Source organism: Lutra lutra, chromosome 3 (assembly GCF_902655055.1).
Source record: "Lutra lutra chromosome 3, mLutLut1.2, whole genome shotgun sequence".
Taxonomy (NCBI): Eukaryota; Metazoa; Chordata; class Mammalia; order Carnivora; family Mustelidae; genus Lutra; species Lutra lutra.
This window is the reverse complement of record NC_062280.1, coordinates 118933648-118958111: the sequence shown is the minus strand read 5'-3', so window position 1 is coordinate 118958111 and position 24464 is coordinate 118933648. Positions and strand designations below refer to the sequence as shown.

Below are 24464 nucleotides of genomic sequence, written 5' to 3'. Positions count from 1 at the left end.
AAAGTATCTCATCTACAGTCAATGAATAGCTTATATGTATTAAACATGTTATACTCAATGATTTCAATTATTATTTCTAAAAATTAAGAAATAGTTTTAACCTTTAAGTAATTCCTTTTATAGCAAGTGATCTTTAAAAATAGGATCACCCAAAAACAGACTCATAACTATAGAAAACAAACAGATGGCTACCAGAGGGCAGGTGGGTGGGGGGAGTGGATGAAATAGGTGATGGGAATTAAAGAGGGCATTTATCATGATGAGCACTGAGTAATGTACAGAATCACTAACTCACTAAGCCATACCTCTGGAACTAATTTAACACTTGTGTTATTAACACTAGTGTTAACTAAATTGGAAATAAAAAAAAAATAAAACAAAATAGGACCACTCAAATATTTTTATCACATATTAATCTGATAGGTTTTAAAATATTATCCTCATCAATTATTTAATTGGCTAAGGTTATTTAATGATTGGTACTCAGTCACCAAATGAATTAACAACTGTCCTCAAGTTTTTCATATAAGATACACATTTGCTATCTGGAAAAGAACTTGGGCACTGTTTCTCAGGATTGCGTGAAGTTTCAGGAAACAATCCAAAGCCTCATCAAGCCGATTTAGCTTCTTATAGGTAAGGCCTTAGAAAGAAGAGAGAAAAAAGCTATAAGCATTATTGGTAGTCATTTTCTCAAAGTCACAAAATAAATCCATATATATGTAATATTCATCCAGAAGAGAAAATAAAGATGAATAGATTTTTCTTAAAAAAGAACAAGGTGGGGAAGGAGATTTCCACTAACATTTGGCAGAAACCAAAACATGCTATAATGCTTTAATGACTGTAAAGTGTTTGAGGGGGACCAGGAATAGAGAGAGACATCAGCAGAATACAGAGTTTAGAAACTGACTCAGTTACAGAATTTAAAATCTGTGGGGACTAAGGGACTATTAACAAAAGGTGCCAGGACAACTGACTACACATGAAACAAAAAAATGTAGGTTCCTATTTTGAATACATTCAAAACTTATTTTAAAACTAAACAGAAAAACAAAGATGTAGAAATATGAAAAGAAAACACAGAAAAATGATTTTATCATCTTGGGGAAAAGCAACAAACAAATGAAGCCACACATTTTCAAAAAGCAAAATTTGACTAGAAAAATTGTTTGACAAAAGAAATTACAAAGTTAAAAAGTGAAGCAAAAACTTATAACAAGAATAAGTAAATATATACCTAGGCAAGAAATCTCCTGCATTAAGGCTTTTACTACTCACTTTCCTTGGCCAGTAATGCTCTTTTCCCACTTACCCACATGGTCACACCCTCCCTCCCTTAATAATATGACTTTAAACTCTCCTTGACTCTGTCTAAAATGGCCAGTTCCTCCCTGCCTCCTCTCCAACCCAGCCAGGTCTTCTTTTCCCTCTGGCAGGAGATTAAAGACTCTTCTGGGGGAGGAAGGATCCAATTGGCCAACAGGCAGCTCCCCAACTACACAGATCAGACAGATGGCCCTGTGGCAGGGTGCCAGTACATCAATTTCACTTGTGGCCTCAGAGAGCCCACTCAGCTTTTAGCTGCAAACTCCTAAATGCAAGAAGACAGGCCAAGATCATCAGACAGCTGAGGAGAGTTCGTGACATGAAATATAGTGGATAAAACAAACAAGCAAACCAAAAAAAGCAAAACATACCTATGCAGGGAGAAGAACACTTCAAAAGAAACTTCATTAATATCCCAAGAGATAAGACACAGTATTGCATCATTATGTTTGCCACACTACAAACTCATGAGCAGGAAGAAATGATACCTATGTCAGGTGACCTCTGACAAGCAGGGAAGGGAATAAGATGATGGTACGCCTCTAGGTCTTACAACATTTTGTTTAAAAACAATACGTGATGTGAATATGACAAAATGTTAAAATGCATTAAGTATAGTTGGTAGGGACATGAGTATTTATTTTTCTGTAAAATTTCTTTATGTTTGAAATTGATCATAATTAAAAAGGGAGAAAATGGTTTTTTCCCACCTATCAGTTTGGCAAAAGTTAAATATCCAGTATTAACATGAATTTGGGAAATCAGTCTCATACACTATGGTGGTACATAAATTGGAAAGGTCTTTTTAGAGGGTAAGAGACAACATCTATCTAAATTTTACATGTGCATAATTTTGGAACTATTAGTTTCATTAAAAATAATCTACAATCCAAAAAAAAAAAAAATAATCTACAATCCAAGAATATCCTTTCCAATTTTTTGTTACAAGGAAGTCAACTTTTCCCTCTAGTGAACTGGAGTTCTTTAAGCCAACTTAAGAAGAGAGAGGAAAAAAAAAGAAAAGAAAAGAAAAGAAAAGAAAAGAGAGAAAAAAAGATTATAAAGGAGAAAACCAAAGAAAGCAATTTTGCCTGTTTAACTTACCAATATTGTAAAGTGCTTCAGTACAAGAAGAATCATTTCTTAGAGCCTCTTTATAGAATTCAGCTGCCTTCTCATAGTCACCATTTGCAAAAACTGTATTCCCTTTATTAGTGAGAGCTGAGGGATTATATCTATCAGAGTTCACAGCTAAATCTGCATAGCTGCTGGCTTGTGCAAATTCATTTTCCTAAATAAAGTACAAAACATACACAAAATATTTGGAGTTTATCAAATATCTTTTCTCTCTGTTCTGGATTACAGACACGATAAACAGATTTCCTGAGATTATAAATATGATAAACAAATATTTTACATATCTTGGTCTTGATAGGCTTATTCTACAAAAGATTTTTAATCATCAAGCTCCTTCAACTACCCAAGTTTCTTAGGTCTGAATTCTTCAGAGACTCATGGTTTGAATAACAACACTAATTACATGTAAGTGGCTCCAGTCTGAATGCCCAAATTTCACATCGCAACTGCAATACTATGTTTCCCAAACCTAAACCACTGAAATAGCTAAAAAGGCATCATTCTCCTTTCTGCACCTCAAATTGATTGCGTCACCTACTAGGATTTGCATTTCTAGCAATAAATTGTCTTCTGTCTCCTCTGCCAAGTGTTCCATCAGGACCTTGCCTTCATTCACTTAAGCTGCATGGACCTTTCAATTCTTAAATAGTACAGCATTTGTGCTGTGTCCACTTGCTTAAGGTAGGAACCAGACTTCCTAGAATCCTAGTATCCCCTTCCCCCATGGTTCTTTTCTAGAGTTGGCTGTAAGAAACATGTAGGACACGTGGAATGCAGCCATGAAGCAGCAGCTTTTACTCTCTGAAGGTCTTTTTCCGGTCATCAGTGGCAGGATTGTTGCAGAAATGCCTATGGGTTCCAGCCTGTCCTCATTCCTCATTTGACTCCACATCTGGCTCTTCTTCCCAACTGTGCTGTCCCTGCTGACCACAGTGACCCAGATCCCTGATGGGGCTTGGCTCTGGACCCAAAGAGGAGGCAATAGTGCAGAGGCAATTGCTTTCCATAGGGCTTTCCATGAAGGCCCCCTTTCGGTGGCTGCTGGACATGCTTGGCCACTAACTCACTGATTGGTGATCCCTGTTCAGATCCTCTGACTCTCCTTCCGCACCTTCACCTCCATAGCTCCTCCATCACTGTGTAAGTTCTGGTTCCCACATCCCTTCTCCCTAAACACTCACAGTGACTGCTTCCCTTAGTGAGCTTTTAAAAAACTGAGATACAATTCACATTTCTAAAAATGTACACTTCTGTGGCTTTTAATACATTTGCAAAAAGTTACACCACCATAACCAATATCTATTTTTAGAACATTTTTACACCCCCCCAAGATATCCTGTACCCATTAGCAGTCATTCCCCATTCCCCCTCCCACGCTGACCCCTGGCAGCCGCTTACCTGCTTTCCATCTCCATGGATTTGCCTATTCTGGACATTTCGTAATAAATACAATCATATAATAGGTGGCTTTTTATGTCTGGCTTCCTTCACTTAGCATAATGTTTTCAAGGTTCATCCATGTTGTATTATGCATCAATGCTTCATCCCTGTATACAGCTCAATAACATCTCATTGTATGGATAGGCCACATTTTGTCTATGCATTCATTGTTGATGGACACCTCTGGTTGTGCCCACCCACTTTTGTTTGCTATGAATAATGCTGTTTTGAACATTCATGTATTTGATATAAAAATTGGTACCTAAAAGTGGGGTGCTGCTATCATAAAAACTAAAACATATAACCTTATCTTTTGGACTAGGCTGTAGTCAAAATTTAGAGAAGCATTTGGACCACATTACTGGAGGTTGGAGAGGCAGTAAGAAATTGCTATCAGAGGCTGAGTAAACAGCAAGTCATATTTTGCAGTCATGAAACAAATGGGAAAACTGGCATCTACACCGACTTGGAAGTTAGAAAGTGTACTTAGTAAATGTGTGCATGTGGCCAAGGAGGTTTCCAGGCAGGAGGTTTAAAGTGCCAATTAACTTACTTCAACTGGGCATGATAAAGTACACAAAGAGTAAGGAGCTTAAGAGAGAACTGTTCAGATTTTCCAACTTGAATTTAGAAGAAATATAGAAAAACCAGGACCTGTTGGGCTGGACAATAAAATTATTTCATATCTCTAGTTTCTCTTAGCAGCAAGAGTCTCAGAGTAAGAACTGGTTGCAGGGTAGAGATCACATCAAGGGTGTGGCTGTAATACCCTTTGGAACCCTCTCAGAAAGATTTAAGGTAGTGAGTAGCAAAGCCGACCTTCTCTCAGGTAGAAAAAAGCTTCCAAGTATCTTTGGGGCTCTATTCCACAAAAGCCTTGTACACCTAAGTAGAAAGGGGTCTGCCTTGAAAAGAACTGTGGATGTGGCTTTTGGGGCACCCCCAATAAGATATATAGAAAACCTGCCAAGTTTTTAAGGGAACTGTATCAGCTTAAGTGTTGCCAGCTTGGATTAAAGGGACACAGTCCAAAATGAAAGAAGACCTGTGGGTCCCCAATTTTTCTGGGAAGAAAGCAAGCTAAGAAAGTTAATCAGCTGCAAGTATAGGTTATTTTTTTTGTAAAAGGAAGGTGCCCTCTGAAAGCAGAGCCAAGAGCAACAGAGCCCAAAGTATTGGGGGTACCACTCCCAAGGATCAAAGCTGGGCCCTGAGGAATATTCCCTTTTCCTACTTTAGGGGGCACTGGCCCCATGTACTTAGTTAGATTTCTGACCCATTCAGAACCAGTGTCTGCTAGGTACCTCCATCTTACCCCTTTTGAACAAGAGTTTCTATTACAGTTACCCTGTTCTTTTCGTACCACAGGATGTTAAGTCTATGAAGGAGATGGCATGTTTTTCTGTTCTCAGACCTTTAGATCAAGAGGCCCTGTCTGAGAAAGCCCCATCTCTATTTAGACCTGATGCTGTGAGTGGTGAGACTATGAGTGTCCTTGGAGGGGTAATCACTTGCATATGGAAAGGATGCACTGAATGCAGGCAGTGACAGACTGTTAAAATAAAGGTCCCAAAGAGTCACACCTCCCAGTATTCAGGCCCTTATATGGTTCTCTCCCATATTTGCTTTGCCCAAAAAGAATAACAACAAATTCAATGCACACAGGAGCCTGATAAGTACCCGAGTGCCCTGGGGTCTCCACCTATGGACCCTATCCCATGTAAGAAGTCTGGGCTCCCCTGCCAGAGAAGGAGGAGGAGGAATGAGTTGCTGGTCAGCAGCTCAGCTATTGACGTGAGGGAGGCACTGGTACCATGCAGCCTCAGTCAAGCCTTAGAATATGGCAGCAGGATGAGTGACCCCAGGCCAGACCAGCAGAAGGACCATCCAAGTGAACCCAGCATTTTCAGGTAGAATATGAGCTAATACACAGTTATTTTAAGCCACTATGTTTTGGGGCAGCTTATTACAGAACAATAGAAACTGATACAACTACACGCTGGATACCAACAATACATATCCAATTATGTATCATGTTTATAACTATGTACTAGACTCACAATTTTGCCTCAAAACAACTATTTTCCTCAGAATGATGAACAAATTATTGATCAGATACCGTGATGACTCTCCTTGGTTGACTAAATCTAACCATTTTTCTTCTTTTTTAAAAAATCTTCTTAGTCTCCACCCAAACATTCATCAAATTTTGGCCACTAATTTAACCACTCTGTCACTATATGATAATAATGTCCATTTGGTCACTAATTTAACCATTTTCACAAAAATTACAAATGATTTTCTAAATTCAAATGTAATGGCTGTAATGGAGACTGCGTTTCAGCCCCCCATACTTGTCCTTCAGAAGTGCTGGGAATGTTGCTGGCCATCAGCCTCAGTTGTCAGCCCTATCTGTGAATCACTCTAGCCCAAAGAGAAAGAGGCACCTTGCCCAAAGTCACAACCCCTTCCTGGTGAGCAGGCTGTATCCAGTGACTGGTTGATGCAGAGGTACAAAGGCCCATCCCAATTTCAGAGGGTCCAGCAGGGTTGGCTAAGGCCTGTGGTGACTACATCAGAGCCCAACTTCCTTCTCCCCTCACTGCTGCTTCCAATCCTTCTCTCTGAGGTGCTAATCCAAAGAGATCTTCCCAGTAAACTTTATGAAAGCTCATACCCAACTCATGAGTTTGCTGTCTCACCAGCAAAAGTGGCCTTTTCTGACCCTCCATTCTTGTGTGCTACCTCTCTGATTTCAATATTATATACTTCCTCTTGGTGCCTTCCTTTATTTCAGACATCGTACTGTAGTTCTTTTCTGGTCTTCTTGATCTGAGTCTTATTTTTGTGTTTTTAATGTATGTGAATGCCAAAGTTAGTTCTCAGTTCTGTACTACACTCTCACACCTGGAAATACTTTCTATTGTCTCAGTTCAGGCTGCTATAGCAAAAATTACAAACTGGCTTAAAGAGCAACATTTATTTCTCATAGTTCTGGAGGCTGAGAGATCCAAGATCAAGGTGCCAGCAAATGTGGGTTTGGTCCCTGGTTTGCAGATGGCTTCCCTGCTGTGTCCTCACAGGGTAGAGAGTAGGCTCTGGTTCCTCCTTTTCTAGTAATGGTCCTAATCCCATCAGGGGATTCTCATAACTTCATCCATCTCATGAGTTCATCTAACCCTAATTATCTCTCAACGTCCTTATCTCCAAATACAGTCACATTGGGGGACTGGGCTTCAATACAGAAATTTGGTTGAGGGAGGGGACACAAACAATCAGCCCACAGCATCTATTATCAAAGCTTTAACCTGATCAGAGATGATCATCAAATTTTATGTAATCCTAACTTCCCATCTGAGATTAGTTCCACGTGTTCCTGGACATTTCTATTTAAATATACCACCACTGATACAAACATTTTAAAAAATATATTTAAAAACAAACTCAGCACCTCTCCCCCTAATCTGCAGCCTCCTCTAAACCTGCACCTGGCACCACTCTCCTGCCAGACTTAAAATACTAGAAGCATTGTTCACCAGTGGTTTTGAGCTCTTTTCCATCACAACACATGCAAGAAATAACATCTTTCCACTCTAACAGTAGTTAACACAGCAATAACTGTCAGTGGGGCACAGATCAGAAGTTCAAAGAGGGACTAGAAATGTAGTTTAACTAAATATAGTGATCCTTATGCATACATTCCCTCCCAGCTTTCCTGCCTCTGTGATTTTGTTCATTCCTTTTGTTTCCCAAAATGTTATTTGCCACCACAGAATTTCTTTCCTTTTTTTTTTTTTTTTTTAAAGATTTTACTTATGTGAGAGTGAGCAAGAGCAAGCACAAGCAGGGGGAGCGGCAGGCAGAGGGAGAAGCAGGCTTCCCGCTGAGCAAGGAGCTGGATGCAGGGCTTGATCCAGGACCCTGGGGGTCATGACCTGAGCTGAATGCAGACGCTCAACCAACTGAGCCACCCAGGTGTCTCTCCACTGAATTTCTGAAGCACTCATCACCTATATTAATTTATTATTCTCTACTTTCAACCAAACTTCCTTCTTCCCTCCTAGGCTACCTGCATGCTTCCTTTTTTTTTTTTTTTAGATTTTATTTGTTTATTTGACAGAGATTATAAGTAGGCAGAGAGGCAGGCGGTGGGGGGAGGGGGAGAGAAGCAGACTCCCTGCTGAGCAGAGCCCGATGTGGGGCTGGATCCCAGGACCCTGGGATCATGACCTGAGCAGAAGGCAGAGGCTTTAACCCACTGAGCCACCCAGGCGCCCCCTGCATGCTTCCTTTGTTCCAAATTAAGAAAGTGCCCTTTTAGTGAGCTTCTAGGCTTTTGGTATTCCCCAAGACTGGGATCCAGCAGATGCTCAAAGTGCGCTTCTTATGGTGACACTATATCTTACATAAATCATTTAACCTGAAACTTCATTTTCTTTACTATTAACATGGTGTTGAAATAGGGAGTGCCTGGGTGGCTTAGTCAGTTAGGTGTCAGACTCTTGATTTTTGGCTCCGCCATGATTTCAGTGTCATGACATCAGTCCCTGTGTTGGATTTAAAACTGGTTGGGGAGCCTGCTCAAGATTCTCTCTCTCCTTCTCTCTCTGCCCCGCCCACCTACCTTTCTATCTCAAAAAAAAAAAAAAAAAAAAAAAAAAAAAATCTCTAGCTCATCTCCCAGATCTACATTCTATAATTCTCTGAGTGATGCTTAGCACCATAATTTTTCTCCCTCCCTTCTACTTCTGAGATGGTCCTCTTGCTCATGTCCATAGACATGGCCCCTGGTCCAGAACTTGTCATGACCAGACCCTCTAGACACCCAATCCTACTAACATTCTCCACTAATCTTCTTTGGAGCCTCTCTAGGCATGCTCTTCAGGCAGAAATTCAGCAACATAAAAATACCACATTATCAACTCTTAGCATAAAAAAAACAAAACTTACCAAATAATAAAGAAATGAGAGGTTGGTTGCAGCTGCACTTTTCACTCTACTGTCCTTTTTTTCAAACATTTTTAAGGTCTCTACAGCCTAGAAATGAAATATCTGGAAGTTACTACCATTGTAATATGACACTATTTAGTCTTAAGGTTGGGGTAAAGATCAATGTATCTAGAGTATAAGGCCAGGTTAGGACGCAAAGGGAGTGGATTAATATGTTTAAGAAAACAGATTACAAGATGAGAATTTCATTTGAGAATTAAAATTTATAAAAAAGGACTAAAAAAAACCTAAAAATACAATAACTGAAATTAAGAACATAAGAGATGGGCTTAATAGCAGATTAGATATAGCTGGAGAGAGTAGTAATTACTGGGCCTTTTGAGCCTTCTGACACAGTTTAGTTTTTATCTTGCATAATGGGGTATAAATGAGGTTTCATCTAAGAGACACAATCAAATATGCTCTTTACAAAATAATTCTAGGATTTTTGCTTCTGGCTATCAAAGATCAGCCTATAGAAGACCATTCTACAGAGAACAATTGGAAAAGTTATATTAAAATATTACAAATATCTTTTGAAGGTATCAGCGAACTAATGAGGCAACCAGAATCTGAATGTCAAGATCCTAGAAAATGTTCAGACTAAATAAGCAAACCAAAACAAGACACTAAGAAAAGGTCTCAGGAAAGAACATAAAAGACATAAAGGAACCCAGTGAAAAGGTCTAATAGCAATGTAACTGGAGTTCCAAAAAGGGAAGAAAGACTATTGGTCTATAATTTTCCAAAACTGATGACAGAAACTAATTCTGAAGTATTACAAAAAAATGATCTTAAGTAGATCTAAATATAATTATATTCTCAAGCCATGAGAATGAAAGTGCATTTTTAATCATTTGGCCAGTCTGAGACAATCCTAACCAAACAGGATATTTGGAATGGTCAAACACTTAGCATGAAAGGTGAGTGAATACTTAACCTAGAAATGCCTGAGAAATAACAGGAAGAAAAAGTGGAGGAAGGCAATGAGTTTTCCTTCCTTCCTTCAAAATACATTTACTGAATAGAAAATGCTTGGCTTCTTGGCACCTTCTGCTCTTAGGGAGAGTTGAGTCCAACCAAAAATCCCACTTTAGCTTTTATGATGGTCAGATATTGAAAATATCTGAAAAATCTGTGTCATGCAAGTGTTTGAGCTCATATGAAGTACCATTAAGTGTACTGACTCAATTTTGTTAAGGATAAAAGATTTTAAAATACTAGATTCTACATATACTGGTTATAATATAGGTAATTATTCTTTTCAAGGTTTTTTTATTATTTTAAAGGAAAACCACTGTAAGTTTCTAGACTAGTAGTTTACAATTCTTCAAAGTAAACCGTGGAAGAAAAAAGACCCCAACATCATAAGCTCACTTCTGAGATTCTCACTTACTTTCTTAGAAGGATCTTTGACAGAATTTCTAAGAAGTTCCTAAGATGCACCTCAGAAATTACTGCTGTTTACACTGTACATCCTGTAGAAGTTATCTCATTGACTCTTTACACAACCTCCATGGCTATTAATGTAAAAGTTATTGCTATTTTGAATCTCTAGGTTTTATAAGCTGTTTTTCACTTTGAATAAGAATTGACATGTTTTAATCTTTACCTTTAGAGTGTGTCACAATAAATACAATGTGTTGATTTAAAATAGAAGGCATATGAATAGATTTAACTAACACATCTATTAAATTCTCTGAAGTAAAGTGCAGAGGAAAAAAACTGTTTTCTTGATATTTATGATATCCATAAAGCAGGTTATCAAAAGCAAACCAACAACAATTAAAAAAAACCAGTATGCTATATAGTTATTTACATCATTCCTTTTAGAAATAACTATTCATATTACAGTCAAGAAAATGTCTTAGATTTTTAAATTTTCATCTTGTTACCTTGTGGCTCATTAGTAACAAGACATTAAGACTACATATAACAACAAATTATTCTCCTCTCAAAAGGTTACTAATGAATTCAAACAATATATATAAAAAGCAACGTAATCTTAAACCACTATTTAAAAGAGATAACAGAAGTATTTTGAACTTTACAACATTCATTTAAAGACTTATTTATTTATTTATTTGAGAGAGAGAGAGAGTGTGCGTGCAAACACATGAATGCATGAGTGGGGAGAGGGGCAGAGGGAGGAGACAGAAAAAAATCCTCAAACAGACTCCATGCTGAGTGCTGAGACCAAGATCATGACCTAAGCCAAAACCAAAAGTTGGCTACTCAACTGACTGAGACACCCAAGTGCCCCACACTTTACAACATTCATTAAAAAATATGAGAATAAAAAGATATTTTGTATTTTAAATTTCTAAACTATAAATCATTCTAAAAAAGCTATAAAATTATTCTGATAAAGGGAACATTCCCAGGATATCTAGCTTTGAAATGGGTTGTTTTCATAACTGTTATTTACATGTCAATAAAGGCATAGCCAATATATCTGGTTTTTAGAAAGAAAATATACATCAATTCATTTACCAGTGAAACTGATAAAAGTACACCTAGTAAAATTAAATTTAGTTCTGAAGAGCAAAACAAATAATGAAAATAAACATTGATAGTTTGTGTTATGTCCCCCCCAATGATTAGGAAAATAGATATATCTCCATTTTGGGTTTCTTTTCTGAATGATGCCATCTACCTACTGGTTTCTGTATTCCACTGAATCTGTCCCTACATTATCACTGGCCTTCAGGCCAAACTACTTCATTTCATCAACCTTCGGCTTTTTGGTGGATTCCTTCTCTATTACAAAGGTGACTACAAAACAGCACTATCATCACAAAGAACCATACTCTGAGATTTCAGCATCTTTACTTAACTATATAATTAAAACCTCATACAAGAAAGCATACATTTTCCTCTTTTATTTTGAATTGTAAATAAAGTAGTCCTCATCAAATTATCATTATGAGTTATGTCAACTCAATCCATTTTAATCTAAAAGGGTTCCTTTCAACTAAGGTTGTATCATACCCACCTCATCATACTTACAATATACAAATAAAAGAAACACAAAGTCAAAGCAGCAAAGTTGAAAAGAAAGCAGAGATTACATTTTTAAAACATACGTAAATTTATTAAAATCTTAAAAATGCAAATGGAGTGTAAGGTATTTCAAAGAAGAATAGCTAGGTAAGTGGCAAACAACATGATTTGCGTTAACTGAATTCTAAAATGAAATTTTAAATGAAATTTAACACGAATTAGAGTTTCTCCTTTAATAGACAATTTTAAAACAACAGTAATACATTGTTAAATCTTTCAAAAAGACCATTTAAAATAAAGTATCAAGAGAAAACTGGCAAATATGGTTTTCTCTACTTTGTCACCTGTAACAGTACTTTTCACACACATAAAAAATTATTTTTTTGGTGCAGAGATGACATTGGCAAGATAATAAAGACCAATTTGTGTGACTTCACTTTCACTGGAAAAGCATTACAACACTTAAAGAGAGTTATAGCTGCATTTAAAAAAAAATTATTTATTTGACGGAGAGAGAGCACAAGTAGGCAGAGTGGCAGACAGAGGGAGGGAGAGAGAAGCAGGCTCTCAGCTGAGCAGGAGCCCGATGTGGCGCTTGATCCCAGGACTCTGGGATCATGACCTGAGCTGAAGGTAGCCACTTAACAGACTGAGGCACCCAGGCACCCCAATCATCACTGGCATTTCTAACGACCCTGAGTGTGATGATCGAATGACACAAGAGACATAAAGGTACTTTGAAAGTCTTTTTGGTGCTTTACAAATGCCAAAAAAAGGTTAAGTATACTAAATGCATATATACAATGGAACCAGTCCATGGGACTGCATTATATTAATCATATAATGATTGCATGAACACTGGGGTTTATCTCCCCCCTTCTCTGGAGAGAAGTTAGTCATTCTGTTGTCTCCCTAGACAAAAGGAAGGCCTTACGTAGGAAGAAAAACTGAAACACAGGCTTAGGACAGGATGCAGTAAAGATACTGTGGCTTCCTCTGGCCTACCTCTCTGGGTCTAAACTTGGGAGGAGCTGAGTTTTCTAGTTATAGACACATTTGACACTAATCATTCGTTTTATGAACCAGGATATCAGGTTTCATTTTGTTCATTCTCTTCAGTTATTGTCACCCCCATCCTTCCTTTTTAAAGCTGTCTACTCTTCTAGGCCTTGTCACAACCAGGTCTCATTTGAGAGAGACCACTGAAGGTAGAGTACCCATTCCATCTTGACCTAAGGTAGCATGGTAGCAGTGGTACCAGCAAGAGCTCCTGGAGCATTACGAAACTGTGTTTAGTAATGGGACCCTTTTATGCCCAATGCAATGTTAATTAGTAAACCAAATATACAAAACAGGTAACAAGAAAGCTACTCTGGTGAGCAAAGCAAATGGAAGTATCAGGCTACTAGTTGGGCTCCTGGCATTCCCTGATTCTAAAAAACCTTAAAGCTTTAAGAAACAGTTTGAAAACCTCTAGGAGAAAGTTGATCTCTGAACTAGAATATGGTTTAGTAATTTAGGACCTATGCTTTACATGAACAGTATTTACATGGGGACAAACAAGAGAAAACACATCAAAATTAAAATGATATTATATTTTTGGAAATGATGTTAAGACAAGTAAAAATATTACTCAACTTCAGAATAATCACTGATAACAATACTCTAGAAACAGCTCCACAAGATTATTGCTTTCACCAGTTAACATATAAAACTTCATCTACAACTTTTAAAAACTTACTTGATTAAAGTCCTTTTGTCTCAAGTATGTAATTGCTTTGTTTATTTCCAGATCATTTGCTAACTCTACATACTGAGAAGCTTTCACAACTTCAACACACCTATAATGGAAAGCATAAAAAAAAGTTATTTTATTTTGTTTTGGCATATTTATGTTGTTGGTGGGTTCCTTATGACTTTTCAAAATAATGTCTAAGTGTCCCTTGTGCTATCTAAGGCTAAGCACATGATTTGTTGCGATGCAGGGAGTAAGTTGCTGAATTGTTTAGTTTGTACACTAATCTTATCTAAATTTCCTTTGGTTTATTGTCACTTCCAATTATTTACGGTATTTTAAATAAAATTGGGTTGATATGTATAGTCTCATTTTTTAATTAACTACTAAAACAATTTCAATTTGTAACAGGTTAAAAGTATTTCTATTTATTTTTTCATCTTAAATGTTCTGATGGTGAAAAAAACTTCTATAGAACTTGTAGAATATGTTTAAGTTTTATGTCCAACTTGAACAGACTATCATAGATCTGTTCCCCAAAGCACACAGAACATTTGTTTTTAACTATATATCAGACACTGCACGGATTCCTTTATAAGCATTATCACATTTAATCCTCACAACAACCCTGAAAGATAGGCATGATCTCTGTTTAGAGATACAAATATGGAAGACCTAAGATCACACATCTAGAAAACTGTCAAGTAAGAATTTGAGCCAATTTTTACTGATACCAAATCCACCACACCAAGCCTATTCTTCAAATTGAAGTCAACTGAAATCAGTTTAGTTTATCATGACCCTTATTAAAAAAAAAAAAGAAGAACATATAAAATATCAAAGGGCATCATACATAATAAGGGCAAGGACTGTTTCATGCAACTTATTTCAGTAAACAATGTAAAATAAATTTCTTACCAAGGTCTGGTTCAAAAATATTTCAAATCCAATGGCCTGGACAATAATTTTTTTTTAAATATTTATTTATTTATTGAAAGAGAGAGAGAGAGAACATGAATATGGTGAGGCAAGGCAGAGGGAGAAAGAGAATCTCAAGCAGACTCCCCACTGATCGTGCAGCCCAATATGGGGCTCAATCTCACTACCCTAAGCTCACTACCCTAAGATCATGACCTGAGCTGAAATCAAGAGTTGGACACTTAACTGACTGAGCCACTCAGGTACTCCTAGCTTGGACAAATAATTTAAAAACATTATAGAAGAAGATCCCTTTCTTCAGGTAGAATCTTCTATTTTATCCTTGACTTATGAAAGAACCTCTCTGCTTGTAATGGGGATAAAGGACATGAAGCCCTGCCTGCACAGTACCCCCTTTGAATGACCCTCTGTTCCCAACCCCACCCCAACAAAGTAGCCTACTAAGACTGCAAGGACTCCAAGTGAATGATCTTGAAACTACTGATACATCACTGCATTCAGCAAACATTTATTGCATGTCTACTAGATGTCAGACATTATATTTGGTTCAGGGACTAAAAGGGTAAACAAAATATGGTTCATGCCCTTGCAGAGGAAGCAGACCAGTAAATTTAGTTCCGTGTAAGAACTATAATAAAGGAATACAAGAATGCAGGGGTAGAGACTCTAAACCAGACTGCAGAAAGGTATTCCAGAAATATCTGCCACTCAGTTTGAATCTTAACTTTTTATTACTTAAAAGAGACACACCTTAAATTAGGAACATAGAATCATCAAAAGTAAAGTGAAAAAAAAAAGAAATGCCAGTAGCCAAAAGAAAACAAAAAATGCAAACTTTAAGGCAAGAAACATTATTAGAAGTAATAAAGGACACTGCTTAATTAAAAAGGGCTTATTAATCCACCAAGGATATACCCTATTCTAAATCTTCATATACCTAATAATATAACTTCAAAATAATACAAAACAAAAGTTAATATATCTAAAGAAATAAAGAAATCTATAACTACAGTAAAAAAAAAAAACCTTTAAAAAAAAATATTTTATTTATTTATTTGATAGAGAGAGAGACGGAACACAAGCAGGAGAGTAGGAGAGGGAGAAGCAGGCTCCCCGCTGACCCGGAAGCCTGACGCAGGGCTTGATCCCAGTACCCTGGGATCATGACCTGAGCTGAAGGCAGTCGCCCAACCAACTGAGCCACCTAGGTGCCCCAGTAAAAAAAGAACTTTTAACACAACACTCTCAATAGCTAAAAGAATAAGCAAACAAACTACTGGTATTTACCCTAAAAATACAAATGTAGTGATCCGAAGGGGCATGTGCACCCGAATGTTTATAGCAGCAATGTCCACAATAGCCAGACTATGGAAAAAACCTAGATGTCCATCAACAGATGAATGGATAAAGAAGATGTGGTGTATATATATACAATGGAAAGAACCTAGATGTCCATCAACAGATGAATGGATAAAGAATTGTGGTATATATATACACAATGGAATACTATGCAGCCATCAAGAGAAATGAAATCTTGCCACTTGTGACGACATGGATGGAACTAGAGGGTATTATGCTGAGCAAAAAAAGTCAATCGGAGAAAGACAATTATCATATGATCTCCCTGATATGAGGAAGTTGAGAGGCAATGTGGGGGTTTAGGGGGTAGGAAAAGAATAAATGAAACAAGATGGTATCAGGAGGGAGACAAACCATAAGAGACTCTTAATCTCACAAAACAAACTGAGGGTTGCCTGGGGGAGGGGGGTAGGGAGAGGGTGGTGGGGTTCTGGACATTGGGGAAGGTATGTGCTATGAAGTGTGTAAACCTGGCGATTCACAGACCAGTACCCCTGGGGCTAATAATACATTATACATTAATAAAAAAATTAAAAATTATGAAAAAAAGAATAAGCAAACAAAAATCAATAAGGATAAAATACATCTTATCAAAAGTGACATGAGAAGAAAACTGAAGTCTTTTATTTATTAAAAAGGTAGGATCTGTTTAATAAAACTCTTTTTTTTTAATTTTTTTTATTTTTTCAGCATAACAGTATTCATTATTTTTGCACCACACCCAGTGCTCCATGCAATCCGTGCCCTCTACAATACCCACCACCTGGTGCCCCCAACCTCCCACCCCCCACCCCTTCAAAATTCTCAGATCGTTTTTCAGAGTCCATAGTCTCTCATGGTTCACCTCTCCTTCCAATTGCCCTCAATTCCCTTCTCCTCTCCATCTCCCCTTGTCCTCCATGCTATTTGTTATGCTCCACAAATAAGTGAAACCATATGATAATTGACTCTCTCTGCTTGACTTATTTCACTCAGCATAATCTCTTCCAGTCCCGTCCATGTTGCTACAAAACTTGGGTATTCATCCTTTCTTTTTTCTTTTTCTTTTCTTTTTTTTTTTTTTACAGCTTTATAAACATATATTTTTATCCTCAGGGGTACAGGTCTGCGAATCGCCAGGTTTACACACTTCACAGCACTCACCATAGCACATACCCTCCCCAATATCCATAACCCCACCCCCCTCTCCCAACCCCCTCCCCCCATCAAACCTCAGTTTGTTTTGTGAGATTAAGAGTCACTTATGGTTTGTCTCCCTCCCAATCCCATCTTGTTTCATTTACTCTTCTCCTACCCCCTCAACCCCCCATGTTGCATCTCCTCTCCCTCATATCAGGGAGATCATATGATAGTTGTCTTTCTCCGACTGACTTATTTCGCTAAGCATGATACCCTCTAGTTCCATCCACATCGTCGCAAATGGCAAGATTTCATTTCTTTTGATGGCTGCATAGTATTCCATTGTGTATATATACCACATCTTCTTTATCCATTCGTCTGTAGATGGACATCTAGGTTCTTTCCATAGTTTGACTATTGTAGACATTGCTGCTATAAACATTTGGGTGCACGTGCCCCTTCGGATCACTACGTTTGTATCTTTAGGGTAAATACCCAGCAGTGCAATTGCAGGGTCATAGGGTAGTTCTATTTTCAACATTTTGAGGAACCTCCATGCTGTTTTCCAGAGTGGTTGCACCAGCTTGCATTCCCACCAACAGTGTAGGAGGGTTCCCCTTTCTCCGCATCCTCGCCAGCATCTGTCATTTCCTGACTTGTTAATTTTAGCCATTCTGACTGGTGTGAGGTGATATCTCATGGTGGTTTTGATTTGTATTTCCCTGATGCCAAGTGATACGGAGCACTTTTTCATGTGTCTGTTGGCCATCTGGATGTACAGACCCATAACCAGTAAGGAGATTGAAACAGTCATCAAAAATCTCCAAACAAACAAAAGCCCAGGGCCAGACGGCTTCCCGGGGGAATTCTACCAAACATTTAAAGAAGAACTAATTCCTATTCTCCTGAAACTGTTCCAAAAAGTGGAAATAGAAGGAAAACTTCCAAACTCATTTTATGAGGCCAGCATCACCTTGATCCCAAAACCAGACAAGGATCCCAACAAAAAAGAGAACTACAGACCAATATCCTTGATGAACACAGATGCAAAAATTCTCGCCAAAATACTAGCCAATAGGATTCAACAGTACATTAAAAGGATTATTCACCACGACCAAGTGGCATTTATTCCAGGGCTGCAAGGTTGGTTCAACATCCACAAATCAATCAATGTGATACAACACATTAATAAAAGAAAGAACAAGAACCATATGATACTCTCCATAGATGCTGAAAAAGCATTTGACAAAGTACAGCATCCCTTCCTGATCAAAACTCTTCAAAGTGTAGGGATAGACGGCACATACCTCAATATTATCAAAGCCATCTATGAAAAACCCACCGCAAATATCATTCTCAATGGAGAAAAACTGAAAGCTTTTCCGCTAAGGTCAGGAACACGGCAGGGATGTCCGTTATCACCACTGCTATTCAACATAGTACTAGAAGTCCTAGCCTCAGCAATCAGACAACAAAAGGAAATTAAAGGCATCCAAATCGGCAAAGGAGAAGTCAAACTATCACTCTTCGCAGATGATATGATACTCTATGTGGAAAACCCAAAAGACTCCACTCCAAAACTGCTAGAACTTGTACAGGAATTCAGTAAAGTGTCAGGATATAAAATCAATGCACAGAAATCAGTTGCATTTCTCTACACCAACAACAAGACAGAAGAAAGAGAAATTAAGGAGTCCATCCCATTTACAATTGCACCCAAAACTATAAGATACCTAGGAATAAACCTAACCAAAGAGACTAAGAATCTATACTCAGAAAACTATAAAGTACTCATGAAAGAAATTGAGGAAGACACAAAGAAATGGAAAAATGTTCCATGCTCCTGGATTGGAAGAATAAATATTGTGAAAATGTCTATGCTACCTAAAGCAATCTACACATTTAATACAATTCCTATCAAAGTACCATCCATTTTTTTCAAAGAAATGGAACAAAGAATCCTAAAATTTATATGGAACCAGAAAAGACCTCGAATAGCCAAAGGAATATTGAAAAAGAAAGCCAAAGTTGGTGGCATCACAATTCCGGACTTCAAGCTCTATTACAAAGCTGTCATCATCAAGACAGCATGGTACTGGCACAAAAACAGACACATAGATCAATGGAACAGAATAGAGAGCCCAGAAATGGACCCTCAACTCTATGGTCAACTCATCTTCGACAAAGCAGGAAAGAATGTCCAATGGAACAAAGACAGCCTCTTCAATAAATGGTGTTGGGAAAATTGGACAGCCACATGCAGAAAAATGAAATTGGATCATTTCCTTACACCACACACGAAAATAGACTCAAAATGGATGAAGGATCTCAATGTGAGAAAGGAATCCATCAAAATCCTCGAGGAGAACACAGGCAGCAACCTCTTCGACCTCAGCCGCAGCAACATCTTCCTAGGAACATCACCAAAGGCAAGGGAAGCAAGGGCAAAAATGAACTTTTGGGATTTTATCAAGATCAAAAGCTTTTGCACAGCAAAGGAAACAGTTAAAAAAACCAAAAGACAACTGACAGAATGGGAGAAGATATTTGCAAATGACATATCAGATAAAGGGCTAGTGTCCAAAATCTATAAAGAACTTAGCAAACTCAACACCCAAAGAACAAATAATCCAATCAAGAAATGGGCAGAGGACATGAACAGACACTTCTGCAAATAAAACTCTTCTTATAGAGAAAACTTCAAATGCAGATGGCTTTACTAGTGAATTCCTCCAATTGTTTAAAAAAAAAAAAGCCAATCCCATAAACTCCTCTAGAGGGGGGGAAAATATCTGAACTTGTGGCGTAAAGGCAGTTTACACTTGTAACAAAATCAAAGACATTACTTTTTAAATTACAAATTTCAGGGCATCTGGGTGGCTCTGTCAGTTGAATGTCCAGCTCTTGATTTTGGCTCAGGTCATGATATTGGGGTAATAGGATTGAGCCTCATGCTGGGCTCAGTGGAGAATTAGCTTGAGAGTTTCTCTCTCTCTCTCTGTGCCCCCACTGGGACTTGCTCACTCTCTCTCTCTCTCTCAAATAATAAATTCTTAAAATTACAAACTTCATCTTTCTCACTAATGTGGGTGCAAAAATCCTCAGCTAAAGATCACCAAATCAAATCCAGTGATATTTTAAAAGGATAATAGATCACAATCAAGTAGAGTTCATTCAGATGATTTAACATTCAAAAATCGATCTTATGATTTTTTGATAGATGGATTTTCATAAAAACTCTTAGCTAACCAGAAACAAAAGGAAACATTTCTTCATATGATAAAGAGTATCTATAAGAGTCCTATAGCAAGCATCATACTTAATGGCAAGTTGTGGAAAGCTTTACCCTGTGAGATCAGGAACAAAACAAAAATGCCTATTTTATCACCACTTCAATTCAGCACTGAACTGGTATCAAAGCCAGTGCAATGAAGGAAGAAAACAAAAAGAAGCATAAAGATTGGGCAAAAAGAAATAAACTGTCATTATCTATGGATAGCAAAAGTGTTTATGTAGATAACCCAAAAACATCTAGAGACAACTATCTGCATTTAATACATTTAATAAGTAAATGTATTAAGGTCAGTGGATAAAGATCAATATCTAAAATCAACTATATATCTACATACTAGAAAAGCACAAGTAGAAAATGAAATTTTAAAACTATGCCCTATACCATCAAGAATCAAACACGTAGGAATAAGTATAACAAAAAACATGCAGCTCTCTAGACTTAAAACTAAAGAAAGTATTTGGGGGTGCCTGGGTGGCTCAGTAGATTAAAGCCTCTGCCTTTGGCTCAGGTCACGATCCCAGGTTCCTGGGACCAAGCCCTACATTGGGCTCTCTGCTTGGTGGGGAGCCTGCTTCCCCCGCCTCTCTCGGCCTGCCTCTCTGTTTACTTGTGATCTCTGTCTATCAAATAAATAAATAAAATTTAAAAAAAAAACCCACAAAGCTAAAAAGTATTTGAAAGAAATTACAGAGACCTAAGTGGAGAAATGTATTGTACTTACAAATTCGAAAAGTAAACATTTTAAAGATGCTCTCCAGCCTGATCTATAGATTTGAATGAAATACCAGTTAATTTCCTGCTAGGTCAAGAGAAATGGAAGACAAGACACAGACTAGGAGAAAACATTTGAAAAGCAATGTCCAGACAAGTACCAAGCTACTGCATGGTACTGCTGCCCCACTGTCCATCTTGTTTGGCCATGTGGCTAAGCAGGGACCAAAAACTGACAATAGCCCCTGATGCAAACGCGGGTCCCAGACAGCAGCCTGCAGAGCCCAAACAAATCTAAGTTCCTGATATGTCTTCCACAAAAGCCTTGTGATCAAGAGTCTCCCCCATCTCTCAGCTATAAAAAGGCAATGATTTCATGCTTATCTCATTGAGACAAAATATACAATAGTATTAAATAAGAATCCAAAGTAGCTGTCCTCGATAAATTGAAGCCAAAGTAAAATAAATTTAGCTAAATTTAGGATGTGAATGATACTATACCAGGCCTGAGCTATACACCCATTGAAAATTGCCCCAGAGAGAAGGAAACAAAATTAAAGACCCTGTCTTTAGTAAAAATATATAAAATTTCCGGCTTTATGATTAACTTACTAATAGCTTTGAGAGCTACATATTGGCATATTCCAGATTTCAAATAGGCTAAAATAGTCAACAGTGAACAAAACAACTAGCAACCACTTTTTTTAAACTGTCCCCTTAAACCATTAAAAAAAATTTTTTTAAACGGAAATCAGCCTCAAAAAGCTAGGTTTGAGTGAAAAAAAAAAATATATATATATATATCTGCCAATAGGTGTGTGTGTATACACACACACACACACACACACATATATATATATATATATATAAAACAGCCAATATGACTAAGTGAAATAGAAGACTGTATCGATTTGTCTTGATGAAGTCATTTAAATATTATTGAAAGGGAACAGAAATCAGGTAAGTTTAGTTTAAATGCTTTTTTGTTGTTTAATTTGAAATCCTAAACATTCTCTAAACATTGAACAGATGTTATTTATATCTTATAAAAGCCTTTTCTTTAATATTCTACAAAGAACAAGACATTGAAGAAATTAGACATGGAGAAAGTATGATGCTTATAAATAACCATTATGGAATGATATCCTGTATGTAAAGTATTTTCTTTTCTTTTTTTTTTTTAAGATTTTGTCAGAGAAAGAGAGAGAGAGAGAGGGAGAGCGCACAAGCAATGGGGAGGAGCAGGCAGAGGGAGAACCAGGTTCTCCACTGAGCAAGGAGCCTGATGCAGGACTTGATCCCAGGACCCTGGGATCATGACCTGAGCTGAAGGCAGACGCTTACCTGACTGAGCCACCAAAGCATCCCGTAAGTATTTTCTAACCATAGCCAGAAGCTCTGATGTTGACTCTAAAGATCACTGTCTTCCATTCAAAATATACATATATACATACAGAGGTATATAAATGCACATAGTTTTTTTGTATATAATCACATAAAATGTACACATATACATATATGTTCATAAGTATATACACATATATATTGCAGTTTCTGAAAAATACTATGTAAGCTTTATGAATATCAAACAATATGAATATGTTTATATTATATTATATTTATATATATATTCATATATATAAAATATATGAAGCTTTGAAGAAAGCTTCAAAGTTACTAGAAACATGGGCTTTCATGTAATCTGAGATCGGGCAAATATTTTTTAAAAACTGGCAAGTTCTATCTAGAGAAATAAATGCCTACTTAGTTAACACATAAAGAAATAAGACTTCATGGACAGGACTGGAAGAGATTATGCTGAGTGAAATAAGTCAAGCAGAGAAAGTCAATTATCATATGGTTTCACTTATTTGTGGAGCATAACAAATAGCATGGAGGACAAGGGGAGATGGAGAGGAGAAGGGAGTTGAGGGAAATTGGAAGGAGAGGTGAACCATGAGAGACTGTGGACTCTGAAAAACAATCTGAGGGTTTTGGAGGGGCAGAGGGTGGAAGGTTGGGGGATCCAGGTGGTGGGTGTTGTAGAGGGCACAGACTGCATGGAGCACTGGGTGTGGTGCAAGAATAATGAATACTGTTACGCTGAAAAATAAAAAATTTAAAAAAAAGAAATAAGACTTACATTTTAGTTTACAAATGAAATCTTAAAAATACCTATGAATTATAACATAGTTATGATATCACTATGCATATCACTATGCTCTTTGGCTAAAACTAGTATTATACTAGGCAACATTAAAAATACTGTTGGAGGAGTGATGTCAGCAAAATGGTGGTATAGCAATTTCTAGTACTTGTACCCTCCCCAAAAGATCGATTTTAAGGACTATCCATGCATGAAAATATTTTCACAAGAGCTAAGGATTCTAGGTGAGGGATTACAGCACCTGGGTGAAAATCAGATGTAAGAAAAGACACACTGAGGAGGACAGACAGATTCACAGACCCCCTTCATTTTTCCTCTGAGCCCAGACAGCCTGGCATGGAGAAAGAAAGCCTCTTTCCAAGAGAAGCTGAGTAAAGTAAGTGTCTGACTTAACTGCAGACTCCAGACTAGACCATCCCAATACCAGGCTGACTCTCAATGCCCTTGGTGGCTCCCTAGCACACTCCTATGAACCCAGGATCCTGCCCATCCTGCTACCTGTAGGATTCTACATCCTCAGGTGGCTCCTAGGCATCAGGCTCCACAGATAGTACCTGTGAATCAAGGTTACCAGCTCACTCCAGTTCCTGTTGGCTCCAGTGGCTCCAGGTGGCTCCTGCAAACTTAGGTCCATGGCCCAATGGGTAAAGCAGCTCCAGTGGTTCCAGACAACCTCCAGATTCACAGCAAGCTCCCATGAACCCAGAATCCTGACACATCCTAGCATCAGCCAGCTCCCAGGCAACAACTTTGGCCCTACAAAATAGACAGGATGACTGGGCCCAGAGACAGGATGACTACTGCACACCCAAGCTTTTGACCCACTTCAGCACCAGGCTAGCTACTGTAGCCACAAATCTCAAATACCAGGTCAGCCCCCAGGTTCAAAGCAAGCCCCCATGGACCCAGGTTCTTGGTCCACCCAAGTGCCATAATTACTTCTGCAAATCCAACCTCCCTATGACATCTCCTGAGGGCTGCAGGATACAGGCCAACTCCTGCAGCCCCAGACGCTAGGTTGGCTCTCACAAAACCAGGCTTCTAGCCTGTCTCAGTACCAAAACAGCCTCTGTGTACCTAGATGCTATGTCCACCCCAGTGGTTCCCAATGCCTGGCTGGTGCCTGGAAACCTAGGATCCAGGTCTGCCCACACAGACCAAGGTCCCAAGTCCATTACACAGATTCAAGCACCGAGCATACCCCAGGGAAACTAGGCTTCAGCTCCACCTTGTGACCTAAG

The 24464-nt window shown here is 38.0% G+C and overlaps 1 protein-coding gene across 5 annotated transcripts in view; it reads right to left on the bottom strand.

Annotated features, from left to right (window-relative positions):
- The window catches only part of IFT88 (intraflagellar transport 88), a 162155-nt gene that overhangs the window by 71821 nt on the left and 65870 nt on the right, over nucleotides 1-24464 (bottom strand). For all 5 annotated transcript variants that reach the window (XM_047722866.1, XM_047722862.1, XM_047722864.1 and 2 more), the window contains 4 exons: nucleotides 13640-13739; nucleotides 8857-8943; nucleotides 2434-2620; nucleotides 535-643 (listed from right to left, as the gene is read on the bottom strand). In XM_047722866.1, coding sequence (XP_047578822.1) covers nucleotides 535-643; nucleotides 2434-2620; nucleotides 8857-8943; nucleotides 13640-13739 — 483 coding nt within the window. The remainder of the gene's footprint in view (nucleotides 1-534; nucleotides 644-2433; nucleotides 2621-8856; nucleotides 8944-13639; nucleotides 13740-24464) is intronic.